General features: G+C 33.7%; 1 protein-coding gene across 1 annotated transcript; it reads right to left on the bottom strand.

Moving 5' to 3' along the window:
• Positions 1–11,550: 11,550 nt before the first annotated feature.
• Positions 11,551–20,504, bottom strand: LOC110102200. The gene is made up of 5 exons (XM_028696492.1): positions 19,469–20,504; positions 19,232–19,351; positions 16,758–19,141; positions 11,723–11,782; positions 11,551–11,667 (listed from the first exon to the last, which is right to left on the bottom strand). Exons 1-5 carry the CDS (start codon positions 20,502–20,504, stop codon positions 11,551–11,553), a joined length of 3,717 nt encoding a protein of 1,238 aa, XP_028552325.1.
• Between the last annotated feature and the right edge of the window lie 4,119 nt (positions 20,505–24,623).

The following is a 24,623-nucleotide window of genomic DNA, read 5'->3' as shown; positions in this document are numbered from 1 at the left end:
TTTTTTTTTTAATTCAAATTGTAATGTTTGCCATCATAAAAAAGGGGGAGATTGTTGCGGATCTATGGCTTATGATTTTGATGATAGTAAACATTCGTTTTCTCTATGACTGCTTTCTACTAATATTTTAGGTCCACACGATCAGACTGCAATTTGGAACCAGGTCAAGTTTGGGTAGACTTGGTCTATGTCAGTTTGTAATCTTTTTCCTTTCTTGAGTCTGTTGTATTTGGTGTGGCATCTGATGATTGTAACTTGGAAGATTTTCTGTTGTGCCCTAAAAGATTTCTATTTTTGGTAACATCATCCGGGACGATATTTATATCGTCTTGGACGATCTGACAAAAGTAGAAAACCTAATTAGGGCATCCTCATTAAAGCAACCATCTTTATGCAAAATACATCGTCCTGGATGATTTTGTATCGGCCAGGGCGATTGGCTCAATTCAGCAAGAATCTGCCGCCATATCTACTTAGAAAATACTTATTTTTGGACATCGTCCCGGTACATCGTCCTGGACTATAAAATATCGTCCCGGACGATCCAGGAAATTTTTTCCAAAATTTCTCTAGTAGTTTTGGAAAGCAATTAATGGGGATTTCGTCCAGGTCAATCGCAATTAGACATCGTCCAGCTTCATTTCAGGGCGATATTCAGGATGATTTTCCTCATATTTGAACTAATCGGTGAGGACGATATGCCTATCGTCCTGGATGATAATGTCGGCAACTTGCATTAATGAGCTCGTTTTTAGCTCTTCTATTTAAGCTAAGATAAGGCACTTTGTAAGTGTATTTGGCAGCCATTGTAGCTTCATTCTTGTGGGGGAAACTTGAAGAGAGAGCTTGAAAGGGAGAGAGGAAAGGGTGGAGTTTGAGAGGGAGAAGATTCTGTGATGGGGAGGAACTCAAGGGAGTGTGGTGGGGGATCCACACGGTTGCTCCGGCAAACTCGCACCTTAGTACCATCAGATTCAAGGCTTGTCTCGAGGTAAGTTCACCAAAGAAGAAGATCTCTTTGGTGTCAAAGGACCCGGCGACTTCGCTGCACCGGGGAAGGTAGAAGTGATTTTGTAAGGGCTTCTCCGCCTAGCTGTGGGGGCTAAAGGAGAGACACTTGTTTTAGTGCAATACTTGGAGGGTGCCTCCAAGGAGTGGACGTAGGTCAAGGTTTGACCGAACCACTATAAATTCGGTGTGTTCTTTTCTTATTATTGCTTCCTCATTTATTTTTCTTCCACACTTATTTTTCTTTGTGGTGATTTTGGTTTGAGTTTTATCTTTGGTTTTAAAGCGTTCCAATTCACCACTCTCTTTTATTAGTCTTGGGCCAGTTCTATAGGGCTTAACACCCCTAACGAACTTTCACATCATACAATATGAACACTATAAAAAACCAAGTTTTACATACTCAACTCAAAAACCTATCATTTATAAGCAATAGAATACATATATGATGAAAAAATTTCATACAGTACAAAAAAGAACACTTAGAAAATAATATATAACAATCAGAAAATCTTCTAAAAAATAATCACCTTACATCAAATGACAAGCTTCATAGTAAAAAAAAAAACAAAAATGTAAAATATAAAACTAAACACACAAAAAAAAAATAAAATAAATAAATATAAACAAACTAAACAAATGCATATTTACAACACATCAAGTTTGCAGAATTTTAAATTTAAGCATTAAGTTCAATCATATCTAACCTAGTTCTTAAGGAGCTAAAAGTATCAAAGGCTAGTGATTTTGTGAAAATATCTGCAAGTTGATTTTTCATAGTAATGTGATTCAATTCAATCTCTCCTTTGTTGCAATCCATGACCCCTAGTTTGAGCTTTTGATGATGAAAAACAATATCGTCTTAACTTCTATTCATTGAATATCTTTTGATTTCTGCTATTATCTGTGAGTACTAATATTTCAGGAAGATCACAAGTTACTCAGGACAACAGGAATACTCAAGACTGGGTAGAGTAGGAGTGTGAGTCTGAAACAATGTAATTTTCTATTTATTTTATTTTTTCTTTTCTTGAGTCTGGCCATAAACTGTATGTAAGTCTAAGCAACCATGCACACACATAGGGGGAGAGAGTTTTAAAAGAAAAGATGATGAAGATTTTTCTTTGTTGATCATACTGTAGTACTTTATATCATACTGTAGGATCTGATCTTAAATAATATTTTTCTATGAATAGATAATACTGTACGAACAAGATCATACGGTATAATGTGTTACCAATCCAAAACTCTAGCTGCCAGATTAGTTTAAGTAAGTTCTATTAGCATTTTGTACTATATGAACATCTTCGTACTGTACGATTCATTTTGAATACTTACTTAAATTAACACGTGATTAGCAAAGTAAATCAAGGCTTAATCACTGATTGGTACTCGTACTGTACAAACATGTTCATACCATACGATGTACAAAGATGAGCTTTGATCGTTCCAGACTTCGTCCTGGATGACACCTTGATTTTGACTATTTGTATTGTATGAAGTAGGTCATACCCTACGATGTATAGAGATGAGTTTTGATCGTCCCAGATATCGTCCTGTATGAATAGAAGAGTTGATGATCATACCGTACAATTGTTAATTGTACTGTACAACCATATTTAGAAGTTTTTGAACTATTCATAAACCTTCATACCAGGATGAAGCTTGTTATGCAACTCATACTGTACGATGGTAAATTATACTGTACGATAGTAATGGCTACTTTGAAAATTTCATGGATTTTGGAGCCTGTTTTAACATTCAAAATAGTAATGTTTTTTAGAGTAACAAAAAGAGGGGAACGTGATTAGAGAGGGAATCCTTGGGAGAGAGCTCTTGAGAAGTTTTTGGGGTTTGAGAGAGGAAGGAGTGGGTGATCTTGGTGAGGGAGAAGTAGTGTGAGGGAGATCACACGATTGCTCTGTTCTTGCTGCATCTTGCTCCTCCTGTGGCCCAAGAAGAACTTATGGGAGACTCTATGAGGGGGAGACTCTTCTACAGTTGTGACCTTGAAGGTACCCTGCCTTCTCCAGGACGGAGAAAAATGAGAAGGTATGCTGCCATTGCTAGGAGGGTGAGAAACGTGCTTGGCCCTCCGCCACATCAGGTTGGTAAAAGTGAGTCTTGTGAGGGCTTCTCCACCTTGCCGAGGGGGCAAAAGGAGAACTATAGTTTGTAGTAAAATTCCTAGAGTGGAGGACTACAGAAGTGGACGTAGGTCATGGTCTGACTGAACCACTATAAAATTATGGTGTGCTTTTTCCTTATCTCTTCTTATTTTTGCTTGCACTTTATTTTCATTATATTTGCTTGGTGATAATTGTGAGAGAAAAAGAACTTCATTGTTGCAATTTGATTTCAATTAATTGCTTCCACATTAGTTAAAAATTTCTTGTTAAAAATTTAAAAACACAAAAAATACTATAACTCTTATTTAGGATTTTAAATTATTGCAATTCACCCCCCTCTTGGTGATCTAGTAATTTCAATTGGTATCAGAGCGGGGGTTTCAAAAATAGTATTTTAGAAAATCTTGAAAAATGATAATGTCACTTTTTGGTAATCGTAATACTGCGGAGGGTTAGTCAATAACCCGTCCACCTCTTTTTGACAATATCCTATTTGATTTCTGTAAAATTAGAATGTCTACTTTTTTACAGTCTATTGATTACCGCATGTGGATGTTTGTCAATGATGGTTACGATGCACGTTTTAAAACTATGAATGGAGTTAAAACTCAAGTGACTTTTAATGAATGGAGCAATGAGGATATGGAATTAGCTCAATTAAATGCAAAGTGCTTAAATTGCTTTTTCTGTGCATTAAAGTCTAAAGATTATATGAGAGTTTCTACCTGTGCTACTAGTAAGGAGATTTGGGATAAACTGTGCATCACGTACGAAGGAACTAGTGAAGTTAAACAGTCTAGGCTTAACATTCTATTGCATGATTATGAACTCTTCCGAATGAAACCTAGCAAAATAATATCTAACATGTACACTAGGTTCACCCAAATCGTGACATCCTTGCATGCATTTGGTAGAGAAATTCCAAATTCTGAGAAAGTTAATAAAATTCTTAGATGCTTACCTAGTTTCTACAATGCTAAGATAACTGCTATCACTGAATCTAAAGGCCTAACATTTATTTTATAGATAATCTCCTTGGGTCACTCATTGCATACAAGCAAGGAGTGAGTCAAAGGCAAAGTGATGCAGGTGAAAAGAAGGAGCGAATGTTGGCATTAAAAGCAAACAATTTAGAAAGTGAAAGCTTTGCAGGTGAGGAAGAAGATGACATAACCTTGATGACCCGACAATTCAAGAACTTTTTGAAAAGAAAACTAAGGCATCATCAGAACAGCTGGAATAAAGGTAAAAGCTTGAGGGTTAATAAAGTTTCATCTCATACAATCTGTTTTAAGTGCAGGAAGCCAGGTCACCTTCAAGCTGATTTCCCCAACCTAAAGAGCCAACCTGCTAAAGAAAAAGGCAAGGATAAAGCCAAGTATAAGAAAGGAAAGATAAAGACATAAAAAGATTTTTGGGCCAACTCTTCCTCAGAATCGTCAGAAGATGAAGCAGAGGAGGAGGTAATAAATTTGTGTCTAATGGCTAATGATAATCTTGATTAATCGGATCAAGATGAGGTATGTCAGCTTTCGTACGAGGATTTATTACTTATTTCTGAAAAAAATTCATGACTCGCATAGGAAATTGAAAAAGTTGCATGCTAGTCTTAATATTAATTTTAGTACTTTACAAACTGAGCATGCTAACTTAGTTAAAGAAAATTCTATTTTAGATAGAGATCATATATTGCTTCTTGATGAGTATGATGTATTAAATAAGAAGCATATTGAACTAATAGAAGTGCATGAATCCTTGAAAACCACTCATGTTGAACTAGAAGATGCTATTCACATAATAAAAAACTTGCATTATAAGTAGATCACTGCAAGCATTTGTTAAAAATTGAAGTTCATGGATTGACATATCAAAACAACACTTTTAAAGAAAAAATCAAAGAACTAGACAAAGAAAAAGCATCACTCACATTAGCCCAATCTAGCAAACCCCCAGCACAGCATGCATCACAAAACTTTAGGAAGAGGCAACACCACTCATATAAGTTAGTAAACCCATTTCCCGGTGTTAGGTGCTTCTCTTGCGGCATGATATGTCACATAGCTCACACATGGATAATTCACCGTAGGACACACCTAGTGTGGAGACCTAAATTGCATCCATCACAGCATAGAATGCATCCTTCTCATTCATGCAAGCATAAGGAGGAACCCAAACTCACTTGGGTTCCCAAATCTAACCCTTGAATGAAATTGTATGGATGTTCTCACAAAAGACCTAGTGAAAGCATGTGGTACCTGTATAGTGGCTGCTCACGACACATAACTTGAGATATGAAGAAGTTTATTTTTACTGGAGACCAAAACTGGAGGCAAAGTAACATTGGGAGACAACACTACTAGGAAAGTGATAGGCTCAGGTATTGTTGGTAATGCTAAGAATTTTTTAATTGAAATTACTAGATCGCTAGAGGGGGGGTGGGGTGAATTGTAAAAATTTGTTATAATAATTTAAAATCCTAAACAAGAGTTCTAATATTTTTGTGTTTTTAAATGTTTAACAAGAAAAATTTAAATAATGCGGAAGCAATTAATTGAAATCAAATTGCAACAATAAAATTCTTTTTCTCTCACAATTATTACCAAGCAAATATAATAAAAATAAAGTGCAAGTAAAAATAAAAAGCGATAAGGAAAAAGCACACCAGAATTTTATAGTGGTTCGGTCAAACCATAACTTACGTCCACTCAAGAGTCCTCCACTCTAGGAATTTCATTACAAACAATAGTTATCCTTTTGCCCCCTTGGCAAGGCGAAGAAGCCCACCCAAGACTCATTTTCACCAACCCGGTGTGGTGGAGTACCAAGCGCTTTTCTCACCCTCCTAGTGATGACAATGTACCTTCTCATTTTTCTCCCTCTTCGAGAAGGCACCGTGCCTTCAAGGTCATGGATGTAGAAGATTCTCCCCCTGAGAGAGCCTCCCACAAGTTCTTCTCGGGCCACAGGAGGAGCAAGATGTAGCAAGAACAAAGCAACCTTGTGATCTCCCTCACACTACTTCTCCCTCACCAAGCTCACCCTCTCTTTCCTCTCTCAAACCACAAAAACTTTTCAACAGCTCTGTCCCAAGGATTCCCTTAAAAGTTTGTTAGGGATGTTAGGCCCTATGAACTAGTCCGAGGCTAACCAAGAGGGGGGGTGAATTGTGATTTTTAAAAAATCTTTAAACAAAAAGAACAAATATCACAAACTAAAATCACCACGAAAAAATAAGTGCAGAAAATTAAATTTCGAAAGCAGTAAAAAGAACATAAGGGTTTATAGTGGTTCGGTCAACTTGACCTATATACACACCCCGGAGGTGCCCTCAGAGAATTGCACTACCAACGTGACTCTCCTTTAGCCCCCACAGCTAGGCGGAAAAGACCTTACAAAAAACACCTCCTTTTTGCCACACCCGGCAAGGTAGAGAACCCAACTCCTTTTGCTTTCTCCTGAAGAAGGTAGAGAACCACGATCACTTGCTGAAACTTACCTCTCCCAACCCTTCCAAGGATAAGATACTCCAAGAAAAAAGAAGTGGAACAATGCTTGGAGTAACCCTTGTGAACCCCCTCATAGGCTCCCCCTCACAAGATCCTCTCTCTCTCTTTCCTTTAGCTTTTCTCAGGTCAAGATAGTAGCCAAGGATGTTCAAAAATGTTGAACAAGAGCTCTTAAATAGAAGGGCTTCAAAGGAGCTTATTAATTGCAAGTTCCGACTCTATTATCCAGGACTATATGGACATCAACCTGGCCGATCAGTACAAATCTAATAAGATCGGCCAGAGCATCGCCCTGAATGCAAAATGGATGACATCAACCTGGCCGATCAGTTCAAATCAAAGGAAAAACATCCAGAGCATCGCCATGAATTTATACTGTCTGATCCAAATCGGCCAGAAGCAACCAAGGGTTTTTGAATGGATTGTCCAGGCCAATCTTGCGATCATCCAGGATGATGTGATCATATCAATCATCCTTAATTACTCCCATGATTGTCGGATCAATTTAGGCATAATTATGTAATATTGTCCAGTTCGATCAAAGAATTGTCCTCGCCAATTTCCAAAAATATAGAATACCTAAATTGATCATGGCAGCAATTTCTTTCTATATTGAGCATATCGTCCTGGCCGATACAGGTATCGTCTAGGATGATCAGTTAATTACAGCTTCCTTAACTAAGAAATCATGATTAGATATTCTATTTTGAACTTGATCGTCCAGGATGATATAAATATCATCCGGGACGATGTGAGTAAAAATATAAGTTCTAAATCTCTCAAGTGTGTGTGTGTAGGGTTACTTAACATCAGTAACTTCAAACAATTACAATTGACTCAAGAAAGAAAAAAGAAAATTACAGACTGACTCAACCCTAATATACTCAGTCTTGAGTTGTTTCCGATTTCCATCTGATCTTTGAATCCTGAAAATGTCAGTAGTAAAGGTTGTCATACTGAAATAATATTTGTTTGCTATAATCAAAATCATAATCCAAAAAATAGATTTGTATCATCCCTCTCTAATCACATTCCCCTCTTTTTGTTTCTCTAAAAAATATTACTATTTTGATATTTAAAATTGGCTTCAAAATCCCTAAAATTTTCAAAGTAGTCGTTACTATCATACATTATGATTTACCATCGTACAATATGAGTTGTGTAACAGGCTTTGTCCTGGTATGAAGGTTTATGAATAGTTTAAAAACTTATAAATATAGTCATACACTACAATTAATAATCGTACGGTATGATCATCAAATCTTTTGTTTATACAGGATGATAGCCGAGACGATCAAAACTCATCTCTGTACATCGTAGGGTATTACCTACTTCGTATAGTACGAATGGTCAAAATCAAGGCATCGTCCATGACAAAGTCCAGGATGATCAAAACTCATCTCTGTATATCGTATTGTACGAACATGTTCGTATAGTATGAGTACTAATCAGTGATTAAGCCTTGATTTACTCCGCTAATCATGGGTTAATTTAAGTAAGTATTCAAAATAAATCATACAGTACGAATGTATTCGTATAGTATGAACGGCTAATAGAACTTACTTAAATTAATCTGGTGGCTAGGGTTTTGGATTTATAACACATCGTACTGTACTATCTTGTTTGTACAGTACGATCTATTCATAGAAAATTATTTTATAAGATTAGATCGTACAATGCGATATAAAGTCATAAAATATGATCAACAGAGAAAAATCTTCATTATTTTTTCTTTTAAAACCCTCTTCCCTTGTGTTATGCATGTTGCTCAGGCTTACATATAGTTTGTGGCCAGACTCAAGAAAAGAAAAAATAAAATAAATAGAAAATTACATTGTTTTAGACTCACACTCCTACTCTACCCAGTCTTGAGTCTTCCTGTTGTCCTGAGTAACTTGTGATCTTCCTAAAATATTAGTACTCACAGACAATAGCAGAAATCAAAAGATATTTAATGAATAGAAGTTAAGACGACATTATTTGTAATCATCAAAAGCTGAAACTAGGGGTCATGGATTGCAACATCCTTTGGCTATAGGATCTCTATTGAATTGATACCTTATGTCTATATGCTTGGTTCTAGAATGTTAAATAGGATTCTTTGAAATGCATATGACATTAGTATTATCACAAAAAATTGGAATTGTGCCAATTAAAATCCTAAATCAAACAATTATTATTTAAATCAAAAAACTTATGACGCATAACTATCTAAGGTAATGTATTCTACTTCAACATTAGATAGGGCTACTGAATTCTATTTTTTACTGGACCAAAAAACTAAAGAATTTCCTACGAATTGGCAAATTCCAAATGTAATTTTCTAATCAACCATGCATCATGTAAAATATGAATTAGAATATCCAATAATTTCAAATGCAGAGATGTTCTTAGGATACCAAACTCCTATGTTTTGAGTTCCTAAAAGATATCTTATAATTCTTTTTACTGTTATTAAATGTGATTCTATTAGATTAGATTAAAATCTACCACATAAATAAATACTAAATATTATATCTAGTCTACTAGTAGTCAAGTAAAGCAATGATTCAATTATACCTTTAAATTTCTTTTGATAAATAGATTTTTCCTTAAGGTCCTTATCTAATTGAACTGAGAAACTCATTAGTGTAGTCACATATTTAGCATTATCCATTTCATATTTCTTGAGGATGTCCTTAAAATACTTTGACTGATTGAGAAAAATTCCTTTCTCATTTTTATTTATTCTAAAACTAAGAAAATAACTCAAATCTTCCATTAAACTCATATTAAATCCACTACTTATTATTTTTGAAAAATTATCACAAATATTTTTATTTTTAAATCCAAATAAGATGTCATCAACATATATATGAGCAATAATTATATCATCTCCTATCTTCTTCTAAAAGAGAATGATGTCCACACTTTCTTTTATAAATGATCTCTTTAATAGGAAAGTGCTTAACCTCTCATACCAAGCCCTAGGTGTTTGTTTCTATCCATACAATGTCCTTTTCAATTTAAAAACATGATTAAGAAATTTAGAATTTTTAAAACTTGGAGGTTGCTCAATATAAACATCCTCTTATTTCACCCCATTTAGAAAGGTACTCTTGACATCCATTTGATATAATCTAAAACCTTTAAGTCAGTTTATGTTATTAAGTTGTTTGTATTTTGATGTATTACATGTTATTGACAAAAAAGTAACCTGCAGCTTCAATCCTTCAAGGCCACCTATATATATGATCCGGGATTTTATAAATAATAAATATGATGCTCCTTACTTATCCTGAAAGAAGATCCCAAAGCCGATTAGAGATATGTGGTTTGGAGAATTTCAGGTATACTTTTTTGGTATGATTTCAAATATGTGATTTAATTTGTACTAATCTTTTTTGTATTGCCTAAATTTTTATAGAAAGAATTTAGGTGGTTGCCTGAGCACAGCACGAGGATCAGAACAAATTTTGAGAGGAGAGGAGTGACCTGTCTTAGGGACATGTTCACGGATATTAGAAAGTTCGGGCAGCATCCTAATTGGTTTAGAGAGGGCATTTGGGCTGATTTGAGTAGTGCTTGGGCGACCCCTAAGTTTATAAAAATGAGAGAGTAGAATAAACAGAACAGAGCCTCTGACTGTGGTGATTTAGGAAGCTCTCTTCATACTGGTGGACCTGTACCTCATACGGAACATAGGTGATGATTTGTAAGAGTTTTAAATTAGTATAATAAATATATTTATGTTATTATAACTAAGCATCAAATTTTCAGAAAGAGCAACTTGGTCGAGAGCCAACACCACTGGAGTTGCATACAAGAACTCATCAACATCAAGCTGACCATCAGTGGGTTGATGAGAAGGCTAAGAAGGCTCATATGAGTAAAATTTTTTAGAGTTTTAAAATAAAAATTTATTTTAATAAAACTAATTGTAATATCAATATATTTTATGAATTTATTCTGGCAGGATGATTTTGTATGAGCTCGAGAAAGTCGACAGTCCACTAGCGAGGGATCATCTTCAGGATTTGCCCACATTTCTGCGTATCATACATGGTTAGATATTGTTGGTGGAAGATAGAGGGGGAGGTTATATGGCATGGGTTCACAGGCCTATGCTATTGAGGGCAGTTCATCCACCTATGTAATTCATGATCCAAGTGGAGCTGAAGAATCTGTAAGCGAGAGGGTTGCAACACTGACTAGAGAGATTGAAGAGATGAAAAGGGTTCAATTTAGAGAGATTGAAGAAATGACAAAGGTTCAAAATGAAATGCAAATAGAGCTGCAATCCTACAGAGTTGAAAATCAAAGGAAGAAGGAGCAAGAGGAGCAGCCATCTCCAGACAGTGAGGAAACAGCTGAAGATTAGATCTTTTTTATATTTGATGATTGTATTTAGAACTTGTGAACTTGTGATTGTAACCTTATTGAATTTAGAACTTGTGAACTTATTTTATGTTTGATGAACTTATTTAGAACTTTCTAATGTTTTATTGTAAACTTGTTTGTTTAATTTGTGCTTATGTATATAGTTGTGATGAATATAGCGGCGTGTTGCCCAAAACTTCTTATTATGTATTGCTATTTCTGCAGGTTTAGAATTTAGGGTGAACCTCCCTCAAATAGAGGGAATGCTGTTAATTTTTTTTTTCAGGTGCTACAGGTTTTCGGCGGCCAACCGGAGGTTTGTCCACCAGAAACCTCGATACCGGACGGCTGATTGAAATCGTCGGTAATATACCAGTGGTTATCGATGGCCACCAACAGTTATTTGGTGAAAGCCCAGCTGTGTAAACTGCTGGTAGTACCATCGGCCATGACTGCCGGGTAACCACCGGCAATTTTACCGGCAGTAAACTGATGCTAGCCTGTGGTTGATCGAACGCACGATGGCAGGTGTAACCGCCGGCATGCCTTCAGTGAAGTGACCTCTGATTAGCCTTTGGTAAAATAACCGGTGGCTCAACGGCCGGAACATCGCCGGTACAAAATTCGGTAATCACTGGTGGTGTTAGCCGCCGGAAAGTCGTCAGCTAATAAAACCGCCGGAAATAAACCGCCGTTAATTATTTCCTACGCCCTTTTTACCGGCGGCTTGAGGACCGCCAAAAAGCCACCGGTATTTTTGAAAACCGCCGTATTAACCATCTAAGCCGCCAAAAAAAATTGCCGGTTTTTGGCAATTTCCGGTAGTGCGTTCAATTCCTTACTAAATTCATTCCTAGTTCTAACACCCTCAATAGGATCACCTGAAATCAATTTCTTAGGGTGATTCTTAGAAAAATTCCATTCTCTAGATAAATGGTTTTTATTTTCACATTTTTTGCCAAATTTATCTTTTTAATTCCTTAAAAGTTATTTTAAATATGATTCTCTTCCAATTTTAGCTCTTTCAAAGTGCCAAACATATCAAACATAAAATGTGTGGTATTTTCAACTATCAAAGTCCTCTTATTAAAAACTCTATAAGATTTTTTAATATTAGAGTATACAAGAAAAATTCCTTCATAAGATTTTGGATCAAATTTTCCTAAAGGAGCTTTCCCATTATTATGAATGAACACCTTATAACCAAAAACATGTAAATGTGAAAAAATTTGGTGTTCTCCCTTAAGAAGTTCATAGGGTGTCTTATTCAATTTGGATCTAATGTTCACCCTATTCTGAACATAACAAGCTATACTAATCGCTTCAGCCCAAAAATATTTTGAAAGTGAATATTTTGCCAACTTGGCTCTAACAGCTTCAATAATATTCTATTTTTTCTCTCTACAACCCCATTCTACTGAGGGGGCCTAGGTGCTAAAAAATTATGATCAATTCCATTATCTTTATAAAAGTCTTCAAATTTCTCATTTTTTAATTCTCCTTCATGATCACTTTGAATTGATAAAATCTTGCAACCTAGTTTTCTTTGAATCCACATTAAAAAACTTTTAAATTTCTCAAATGATTCACTCTTATGAAATAAAAATTTAACCCAAGTGAATCTAGGAAAATCATTAACAATCACAAATCCAAACACTTTACCTCCTAAACTTACAGTGATAACCAGTACAAAAAGATTCATATGAATGATTTCTAATAGTTTTCTAGTTCTAAGATCTTTAATGGAATTAAAGGAGGACTTCACCTGTATTCCTAGTTAACATGCATCACACAAGTAATCCTTAGTAAAGTATAGTCTTGGCATTCCTCAAATAAGTTCTTTATGAGTAATTTTCCTAAGATTTTTCATGCTAGTATGACAAAGTCTCTTATTTCAAAATCATGATTAATCATAAATTATTTTTGAGATAAAAATCATTAGAAGATTTATTATAATTCAAATCAAGCATATACACACATTATTTACCCCTTTTTCATGCAATACATCAATTTCATTTTGGCTTAATATGCAACTAGTGAGAAAAAATTTTACACTATAACCCTTATCACATAGCTGACTAAAACTCAATAAGTTGTTCTTTAAGCTTTCCACTAATAAAACATTCTCAATGAAAAAATTATTCAAGTTTCTAATCATACCTATGTCTACCACTTCTCTAGTGGTATTGTCTCCCAGTGTAACCTTGCCTCCATTCCTGGCTTCCAATGATATGAATTGTGTAGTATCTTCAATTATATGCTTTAAGCATTCATTATCTATATACCAAATGCTCTCACAAGATCTTGTATGAGAGTATTTCTACAAAATAATCAAATGTTAGTCTTAGGAACCCAAACAAGTTTGGGTTCTCCTCTTAGCAAAAATTAATTAAGATGCATGTTTGATATACTTTATTTTACGCATCTTTTGTCTCCACATTATATATGATTTACTATGAATAGTGCAAGTATGAGATATATGGCTAATGATTCCACAAGAAATATTTGACTCCAGTAAAAGGATTTATCAATCTAAGTGTATTAAATTACCTTTTCTTAGGTTTTAAAATTTTAGGCTTCAGTTCATGATTAGAAAAATCTTCAAGTCTTGGTGGAATTTTGTTATCCTCAAAGGCTTTCACTTTTTCTATCATATATGAGTTTGATTGTTTTAAATTAGAATTATTAACTTTCAACTCATATTCGCTTTGTTCTAATTCATCCATATATGTTTTAAACTCTTTTTCAAGTTCAATTTATGATGATTTTAATAGTTAATTCTATTTGTTCAAATAATCAAACTCATACAATAGCTTCAAGTGGTTACTAGTCGATCAGCGCGTGATCTTTCCTAATTATTTCATGCTCTTTTTGTAATTTTAAGAAATCAAAGTTCAACTTAGCATACATCTTTTTGAGTTTTCTATATGCAATGTGTATATTTTCAAAAACATTAAATAGCTCTTCATAAGTTAAGTTACATACCTCTTCTTGATCTAACTAATCAAACTTATCAGCCATTAAGGACAAATTTTTGACTGCCTCCGCATCTTCTATTTTTGAGGAATCCGAAGCTGAGTCTGCCCAAAATTCTCTCTACAATCCTTTTTTCCCCTTCCTCGCATTTATTTTCTCCTCAACCTTCTCCTTGCTAGGACTGACTTTAAGATTCAGGCATTTAAATTTAATGTGTCTAGGCTTCCTACATTCATAGTAAATAACATTGTTATAAGCTTTAGCATTCTTGTGTAACATACCTTTATTCCACTACTAACGTCTCCTTTGCTTATTATTTAGAAAACTCCTGAATTTCCTTGTCATCAAGGTAATTCCATCTTCATCCTCATGTAAAGATTAATCACTCTTCGAGCCATCCACTTTTAATGCTATATTCTTCTCCTTTCACTTCTCACCTGCATCAATCTATCTTTGAGTCACTCCTTGCTCATAAGAAATTACTGATCCAAGAAGATTGTCAATAGAATAAATATTTGTCTTTTAACTCCATTATAGCAATAATCTTTACATCATAAATAGTAGGCAAATAATAAAGAATCATATTTACTTTCTCATCATTTGTTGGTTCCCTACCTAAAACATTCAATGAGGTGACTATTTGTGTGAAATGTGTATACATTTTAGTGATTGATTCATTTGGTTTCATGCGAAATAGTTCATAATCATGTAGAAAAATATTCAATATAGATTATTTCACTTTGTTAGTCCCTTCATATGTGATATAAAGTCTATCACAAATTTATTTTCACTTTTATAGGTAGAAACACGCATATAGTCTTCAGATTAAAGTGCACAGAAAAATTGTTCAAATATTTAACATTTAGCTAAGCTAAGTCTTTTTGTTCTACAGTCCAATCAGCAAATAGTATTTCAATTCTAATGTCATCTACAAGTCTAATTGGCCTAGTGTATCCTTCATGTACAAAAATCCACATGCAATAGTCTAGCGATTGAAGAAAAGTAGACATACGTGTTTTTGAAAAATCAAAAGGGTTGTTATCAAACAAGGGAGGTCTAGTGATCGAATACCCTTCAAGTGTATTACAATTTTCAAAAGTAGCCATGATCATTTTTAAAAAGTAGTCTAAACCTTAATTTTTAAAATTATGCTCTGATACTACTTGAAAGTCTGTATAAGTTGTAAGACCTAAAGTAATTGTCCCAATGCTAACCAAGAGGGGGGTGAATCGATAATTTTAAAAAATCTCTTGGAAATTTTATAGAAAATTGATTTAAAATTTTTGTATAATAAAATTTTTTATCAAACTAAATTTTTTTCAACCACAAAAATAAAACGTATAGAAAAATAAAAATGCAGTAAAATAAAAACACAAAAATTTACACCTAAAGACTCACTCTTTTGATATTACACTATTACTAAAGTGAATCTCCTTTTACTACCATAGAAAGGTAGAGAAGGCTTTACAAATCACCTCACTTCCATTAATCCCCGGTGTAGCAGAGTACCATCATCCTTTCACACCCTCCTAGTGTCAACAGAGAACTATCATCCTTTCACACCCTCATAGTGTCGGTAGAGAATTATCATCCTTTCACACCCTCTTAGTGTCAGTAAGGAACCAGATCATCTCCAAAGATCTTTTCTCAGAATTTCAAAGAAGTAAGGAAGAGATTCAACAAAACTTATAAAAAGATCCTCACATTTGGGCTACCTTGTGAACCCTTCATAAATTCCACTTGCAAGATCTCTTTCTACACTGTCAAACACTCTTTCAAAGCACTCTCACACTTGCTCTCAAAGAAAAAAAGGAGAAGCATTAGTCCACAATCAATTTTTAGGACCTTCTATATGAAAGACTCGAAAAGTCAGCCAGAAAACTAAAAATTTCAATTTGACCGTCCATGATAGTTTAGTACGATCAAAGGTCGTACATATAAATAGTTTAAAATTTGCTCGTACATTCCAATATAAATAGATTTCATACTCTGATTGAGTTGTGTACGAACTAACATCATACAGTATGATTAGTTCAAAATTGAACAGGTTCATTTGGTATGATTCAGTATGAACCAATTTCGTACACTGGATAACGTATTGTATAAATATCATATCGTACAGTATGATATGTTAATCAAACCATGTTTTATTTGGTACAAAAATGGTCGAGTCCATTTCGTACTCTAGAATTCATCCGTATGAATCTTGGATCTTATAATATGAATAGTTCAAAAAATTTACATGTTTATATAGACGAAACGATACACAATTATTTTGTACTATGGACATCGTCTATATGAACCTAAAATTGTACAATATGAACAATTCAAAAAAATTTAGGAGTTCATCGGGATGAACTTGTACGTATCTATTTCATACTATGAATGTCGTCTGTACGAAGGTAACTTCATATAGTATAAACAAGACAGAAACGTTTCTTGGCATGGTTCGATTAACTGCTTTCTGGAGGAACACTCATGTTAAATCATCTAGTATGATCCAAAAAAGTACAGTATGATTAGTGTGTTTTATTATAAATTATTACACTCACCCAATGTTTGTGAGCATAGTTATCCAATTATAATCACACTCTCTCAGACTCAAGAAAAGTATAAAAAGTATAGACTTCAAATACAATTAATCCTAGAATAATCTGTCTTGAAGTCTTCAACTATCTTTTTTTTTTTTTTTTTTGAAGAAAGCAATTTAATGCATTAAGAATCAAAGAAACTAATTACAAGTAATAAAAGAATCATGAATGAAATTGATAATATTTACATTATCACTCTCCACAATAATTCCTTTGCATTCAAGCATCCAATCACAAAGGAAGTCCTTGGCCGCAAAAACTGCATCAAGCTCCAATTGAGCTATATTCCAATGAGTTCTCTTTTTCCCAAAAGCACTGATGAATCTGCCCATGTGATCACGGAAAATGCCTCCAATCCCAGTTTGATTGGATTCAAGTAGAGAAGCATCCACATTGATTTTAATCCAATCCTTTGGAGGGGGGCACCAAGGATGAAGGGACTCCCTAGGGAGATTAGTGCCCCAACTTACAAGAAAAGGATTAACATTGGAGGTAGCCAAATAAAGAGCATTAGCTGCAACTAAAGAGCTCGGTATAGCAGTTTTTTGGTGCTGAATTTCATTTCTATTCTTCCATGACAAGTAAACAATTGTGCAATAGAGTTTCACCATTCCAGAATTTTGAACCGTTAGAGCCTTTAAACTATGAAAACAATCATCCAAAGAATTGAAGAAAGGTATTTGAATACCCCATTCACGAATTCTCATGATTACCTCAATCAAGTATTTACAATTAACCATGATATGCTCATAAGACTCAATGGAATCACATCCTCTAGCACAGTTTATAAAATCTGAAATTTTTCGGTTCTTGAAAAAAACATTAGTTGGGATTCCCTTTTTGCCAAGTCTCCACCAAAAAGTTTCCACCTTCTTGTTTAGTTTTAGCTTCATCAACCAATTAAAGAACCCATATTCATCATCACTTAATCTATTAGAGACAATAGATTCAAAAGAGAGAGCTGAAACGGTCTTGCCCGAGCACCAATTAATCAATTCAATGTTGTCATGAACCTCTATATCAATGCTGATTTGGGAAATGATCTCAATAATTTCTTGATGGAAAGCTATTTGCAATTTGAAATAATTCCAATCTCCATTGTTTAAAAGGAACTCACTAATTGTGGCATTCTCAAGATAAACACAATTGATAAAAGTGGGCCAACGGTTTAAACATTTATCATGCAACCAAGTATCATTCAAAACATTGATACTCTTTCCATTGCCAATGTTCCACCTAGCAATATTCTTCAAAGCCTTTCCTCCATCTAAAAGGATATGCCAAGCACTAGAGCCAGTTTTACGGTGAGCTTCATGTAAAATGTCATCCCCATATTTGTGCTTCATGGTTTTGTGAAATAAAGAGTCGGGTTTTTGAAGAAAATTCCAAGCCACATTGGATCTAAGAGATCCAATTCTAGATAAAGGGGAATGTAAACCCAACCCACCAAATTTCTTTGGTTTACATATCTCATCCCAAGCCACATAATGAATACCCCTATCACCATTTTGTTTATGCCAAATAAAGTTTCTACAAAGCTTTTCAAGTTCAAGAAGAACTCTCTTGGGAATTAAAGAATTTGTAATGAGATAGTTTGGCATAGAAAGTAAAGAGCTCTCAATAAGAACAATTTTACCTCCCAAGGAAAGAGATTTCCTACTCCAAGCATTTAACCGATCCAAGACATTGCCAATTAGCTCCTGAAAATCAGCAATTTTAAGTCTTCTAAGAGCCATCTTCACACCAAGATAAATCATTTCCTTCGCCATTTTAATGCCCAACAAATTGATGATTTTCTTCCTCATTTTCTTTCTTACATTTTTCCCAAATAAAATCTGGGATTTGTTAAGATTAACTCTTTGGCCAGACCAATTGCAAAAGTCCTCCACAATTTTCTTCATCAACTTTGCCAAAGAGGAAGTGGCATGAGAGAAAATTAGAACATCATCAGCATATAACAAATGAGTAATCCTAGGTCCTCCAGAAGAGATTTGAATACCAAGATTTTGACCTCTTTGATTAATAGCATTTGACAACAGTTGGGAACATAAAATAAAGAGATAAGGTGAGAGTGGACATCCTTGACGAAATCCACTATAAGCCTTAATCCAATTTGAATTAGAGCGATTAATAGAAATAGAGAATCTCACCTCAGTAACACATTCCAGAAGCAAATTAGAAAAGTAGTTGGGAAAGCCATACCAAATAAGAGTGTGATGAAGAGTGGCCCAACCCATACTATCATATGCTTGCTCCATATCAAGTTTGATAGCCATAGCTCCTTTTTTATGCTTGGAAACTTTGAACTTATGAAACATCTCTTGAGCTAAGAGACAATGTTCAGAAATAGATCTACCAGGTATGAAAGCCATCTGCTCTTCTGAGACCAATCTAGAGATAATCTTCTTTAATCTATTTACAAGCATAGAAGCAATAATTTTGTAGTTCATTTGACAAAGGCTAATGGGACGGAAATTTGCTGGAACCAAAGGATTTTTAATTTTAGCAATCAAGATAATAAGAGTATCCTTCCATTCTCTACACATTCTACCAGTTAAGAAGAAGTTGTTAACTGCATTCCATAAAGTGTCCCAAACAATGCTCCAAAAGCTTTTGTAAAAAGAGGAAGTAATCCCATCTATGCCAGGGGATTTATTATTACCTTGCTGGAAAACCGAGCTCTTCAAGTCTTCAACCGTGAAAGCTTCATTAAGCATAGAGTTATCATCCACCATAATTTTCTGATTTTGTAAAACTGTTGGCCAATCCGTCAGCTTGCACTCTTTAAATTGCCATTTTTTTTCAAAGAAATCAAAGAAGACTTTTTGGATTTGATCTTCATCAACTACTAACTCATTGGTTTCATCCTTTATTTGATTAATTCTGTTTCCACTATTACGGGCAGTAGCAAAATTGTGGAAAAGTTTAGAGTTCATATCACCTTCTTCATGCCATATAGCTTTTGCTCTTTGGTTCCACCAAGTAGATAACCTTCTTAAAGTGACATTGAATTCATGAACTTTAAACCGAAGCAATTTGAGATCCTCCTCATTCCAATCTTCACCCAAAGCCTCCTTCTTTTGAAGTTCTTCAATCTCTTCCTTCAGTTTTTCTTTCAGATTATTCAGATTTTTACATTTGTTTCTACTCCAAAAAAACAAAGCTTTTAGAGTTCTATTGGTCTTCTTTTGAAGAATTTCACTCTCATTCCCCACATCTTTCTTTTTCCAAGCATAATTAACAATGCTCTTACAAGCTGGATAAGATCTCCAAGTGTCTTCAAATCTGATAATCTTGGACTTGATTCTCAATTCAGTATCCAATTTAAGAAGAATTGGACTATGATCAGAAGCAATTCTAGCAAGGTGTTTAGTAATGGCTAAAGGAACTTTCTGAATAGCTGAAGAGTTTAAAAGACAACGATCTAGCCTCTCCCAAATCCGAGAGGTCCCCTCTTTATTATTACACCAAGTAAACCTTGGTCCAATGTAGCCAATGTCATGGAAATCATAGTTCACCATAAAGCTTTTCATCTCTTTAGGACCTTTAGAAAAAAGAAATCTTTTACCTCCTCTTTTATCTTCTTTGCTTAGAATACAATTGTAGTCAACTCCAATAATTGAGGGAGTGGAATCCTCCATCCAATCTTCAAGTTGTTTCCAAAGTTTACCTCTATCCACACAAGTTCTACTACCATAGATAGTAGCAATTCTCCAAGTTCCCAAAGTAGGAATTAAGAGGTCACCAATAATAGCTTGAGAAGAAGTATCTTTAACCATAAAAGACACCAATTTCATATTCCAAAGTACCAAAATCCCACAGAAGAACCAATGGTCCGATGATGCCAATACTCCCAATCCTTTCAATAAAGCAGTCAATATCCTTTCTAGTAAAATTTGAGACCTTGGTCTCCATAAGACCAATAAAGAAGACATTATGATCCCTCACTAACTCCATCAAATATAAGGAAGCTTCTTTCTTTCTAGCTCCCCTACAATTCCAAAACAAGACATAATTCATTTAAATAATTAAAGGGGATTTCTCCCCAATAAAGGAACTCCTTCTTCCATCTCTTTTTTTCTTTTTGAAATCAGGTTCAACCGGCCCAAGTTAAGTCTTCAACTATCTGGAGTATGATTTTCTTAAAATGTTAGTATAGACAAATAATAAAAGCAATATTTCTAATATATGTTAGGAGAAATAGTAATCAATTAATAATATTTTGAAATCATCAAAAACACATAGGATATGAAAACATAGTTATGAAAACTAAGTTGCAATATAAGGAAACATTTATTTGGTTAATTTTCTTTGGGAGAATTTAATTTTTGGAATTTTATTCTTGAAATTAACCACATTATTATGGATAATACGTAACTCTGAGAGGCAAAGATATCATTCCCCAATGGGTTCAGGTAGCAAAACTAAAAGTTTTATCCTCACAAAGAATGTCAAATTCATGAACTAACTACATATGACCCAAAAGGGTCAAAATGGTGTTCTATCAGTATTTCACTATTATTATCTTGATGAGAGATAATTAATATCATATTCAAAGAATTAGAACAAAACATATATCTTCACACTAGAATAAAATATCGTTTATGATCAATCATCTAAATATAACGATAATGATCATCGTTGATTTTGATTTTCACAAATGAAATTTATTGAGTTTTAAAATTTGATCGTGTTTTAAATCACTTATGAGCATCAGCCCTTGTAGTTAATTACATTATAAGAAACCATAGTTTTATATGAAAACTCTTGATTAAAAAAATGACAGAATTTTTTAAAGGATTCTGAAGGACTAATATCAAAGGATTGAAACTGCAATTTGGACATTGAGTGGGTCAAATTTGAACAATTATTTATTGGAGTCAAATGATGAAAGGTAAGAGTTTTGAGATTTTGAAACATTTTAGAAACACCCCAGCCTTCCAAATGTGTTGGGCTTTAAATTTAGAATTGAAGAGAATTTTAATTCAAGTTATTAATTTATTAGAATTGTAAGATTATATTCCAAAAAGTGCGGACTTAATATTTTGGGTCTGCCCTAGATCCTAAGTCTAATTTGGGCACTGAATGGCAGAAACCCAACCTTTCTAATGTTGTGCAAAATTTGGACTTACCCCATCCTAAATTGGAGAGCCAGCTAACCACCTAGGTTCTTTAAAACTATGTGTCCAGTCTCTTTATGAAAGATTGGCGGGCTGCTAATTAAGTTTTGAGAAAATGGGGCATAATATCTAAAGTAGATATTAAATGGCTCCTTGACTTATGTAGAGTGATTGATGCTCTGAAATAAATTTAATTAAAATTTTAGACTCTTTTAATTTTTTTCTAATGCAATGTTTTCTAGTTGACTCAAATGCATAAAATGAATATGAAGTAGTTTTTTTTTTTAAGCATAAAAATAATTTTATTCTAGAGATTAGACAACATCCCCTTCACAGAACTATTTCATAATAAGTCAGGTGGTCTACCAGAACCCATAAATAGAGGGGTACCTAACAAGGATGAGATATAATCAATATGCTTATGCAAACTCTCAGGTCGTTCCTTGGCTTGCTTCTTAAAATCACTTAAGTTTCTATGTGAGCATAAAATTTTTATTTAATTTTAAGTAGAAAAAGTTTTATTCACACCCCTGCAAAGCTCTGCCTATCTAGAAAAAATCAAATATGACATGTAATAAAAAAAACTATAATAACAGATAAATTTTAAGCACAATCACTATAAATCAATCAATATTTTAATATAATTAAATAAATTAAATGTTAATTAGCAAAGGCCATTTAAAGGATCTGTCCATATGATTTTTTTATGAGAATTTAGTAAATGAGAGGAAAGATGTAGTGATTGAGGTAGAATTACATAAAAAATATTAATTTGGAATAATAAGTGAATTATTCTTTGCTTAAGAAATGAAAGATGAGGAAGAATTATTCAAAGGAGTCATGGTCTCCACTCATAATCCCAGGAAGGCCAACCTATGAGTTAGCCACAAAGGCAAGCTAGTAGTGAATAAGGTCCTCACTAGAATGATTGTATGAGAGGTTGATATGGTCACCACTCATTCAAAGATCTTAGAAGACTAAAAGCCTTGGAAGGCACAAATACATCAAAGATCTTAATAGGCTAAAAATATCAAAGGGCATAAATACATCATAAACATTGAAAGGCTAACAACCCCTAAAGGTACAGGAACATGAAAATATGATAAAGTTAAAAGCCTCATAAGTTCTTATCTAAAAATCTCATAAGGTTAAAACTATGTATGTTAGATTATCATAAAACTTCTTGTAAATCATTAAGTCTCCTCCTTGGTGCTACTGTCACAAGATCTCTTCCCAACCATCAACCATAATTAATGTTTTCACCCCTCTACTAACTATCATTAAGTTTCCTCCATAGTGATGACGCCGTCAAATCTCTTCCTATGCACTAACCATTATTTGACTTTTGCATGTCTACATATTATCATTAGATCTCCTCTAAGGCATTATTTTTACTAGTTTTCCTCCCAAGTGCTGCCACCGCCATCATTTCTTAAATTTTTGGAGAAAATTATGACTAGTACAATAGAATCAAGTTTTGATCTCCACCAATTATTATCTATGCTACCAATTCAAAGAAAAGGTTGAACAAACATAAGAGAATCGGGCTTTGATCATCACCTATGTTTCTTGATTTAATAATAAAAAAGAGAGCTTATATGAACACAAGAAAATAAGGTCTTTATTGCTACTAACAATCTCTGAGCTACAAATATAAAGGGAGGACTTGGACTAGCGCAAGAGATTCTATATTTCCTTAATCCAAAGGGGATATTTATAAAAGAATGAAGGAAATAAAAGAAATGATTTTCTTGAATTTTCTAATATTATTTTATTAGCATTTTTCAATATTTCTTGAAATTATAAAAGATAAATCATTCATTTTTATACTAAAATAATGATAATAAAAAAAAATATTTATAATAACCCTCAAAAATGAGGTAGCACCCTCATTCCCATTGGTTTAAATTTTTCTTTATTTTTTTTTATTTTTTTAGATTTTTAATAAATTTTTGGAACTTTAGAATACTAAAAGAAATTTTTTTCTTTTAAAAAATTAAATAATATATTTTTTTGAAATCACAACGGCACTTTACTGCCTCAATCTATGGAAGCCTCTTCTAAGGTGGCATAAAATCTAATAATAATACAAAACAAACATATAAGGGTGGTGCTTGTACCCATGTACCATAGCATATAAGGCCTATTGGGCATCCTGTGGTCAGTCAGTTTGACCACCAAGCCTTATCTGACCCTGATTTCAGTCTAAATGATTAAATTGAACATTTATGGAATTCCTAGAACCATTTTTTAATATTTTGGACTCAATGTTTGACATTTTTAGAGCTCAACAATACCTCTACAATCAATATTAAAAATTTTAAAGTTTAAGAACAAAACATTTCAATAATTCTTATTTAAATCAATGTACAAACTTCAAGTAATTTTAAATTCTTGATTTGAGACCTTTTGCTTGGTTAACTACATTGAAGGGAAGTCCACATTAATGTTAATGAAATATTCACATAGTATATTTTGTTTTTGTAATTGCACACCATAATTTGTTAAAAGGCTCCAACATATATTTTTGGACTTTGGAAGTTTCGACATCAAAAAATGGGGGAGAGAATTGATATATCAAAAAAATTCATATCAATTGGGCATGATCTCGATGCGAATATGAATATTCAAAATCTAATTTAGGATAATCCAATTTCCAATTTTATCAAACTTAGTCAAATTAAACATCTCAAGGAGATGAACCCAATGACACCAAATTCATTCTAGCACGAGCCTAAATGAGCTCAAATAAAACAACCATAATATACTTGAAAGCTTCATAGCTCTAATTGGAGGACCAATTGATATATGAATATGACATGTATATATTTAAATGATGTGGATCAATGAGATGAATCCAATGAGCCCTAGATCATTCAATTCTGGCATTTTTAAGCACCTAAATGCTTAGTAAATGCTCTATGATCTAGGAAA

This window comes from Dendrobium catenatum, unplaced genomic scaffold (genome assembly GCF_001605985.2).
Source record: "Dendrobium catenatum unplaced genomic scaffold, ASM160598v2 fragScaff_scaffold_747, whole genome shotgun sequence".
Classification (NCBI taxonomy): Eukaryota; Viridiplantae; Streptophyta; class Magnoliopsida; order Asparagales; family Orchidaceae; genus Dendrobium; species Dendrobium catenatum.
The sequence above is the reverse complement of the archived record's forward strand: the minus strand, read 5'-3'. Positions and strand labels throughout refer to the sequence as shown.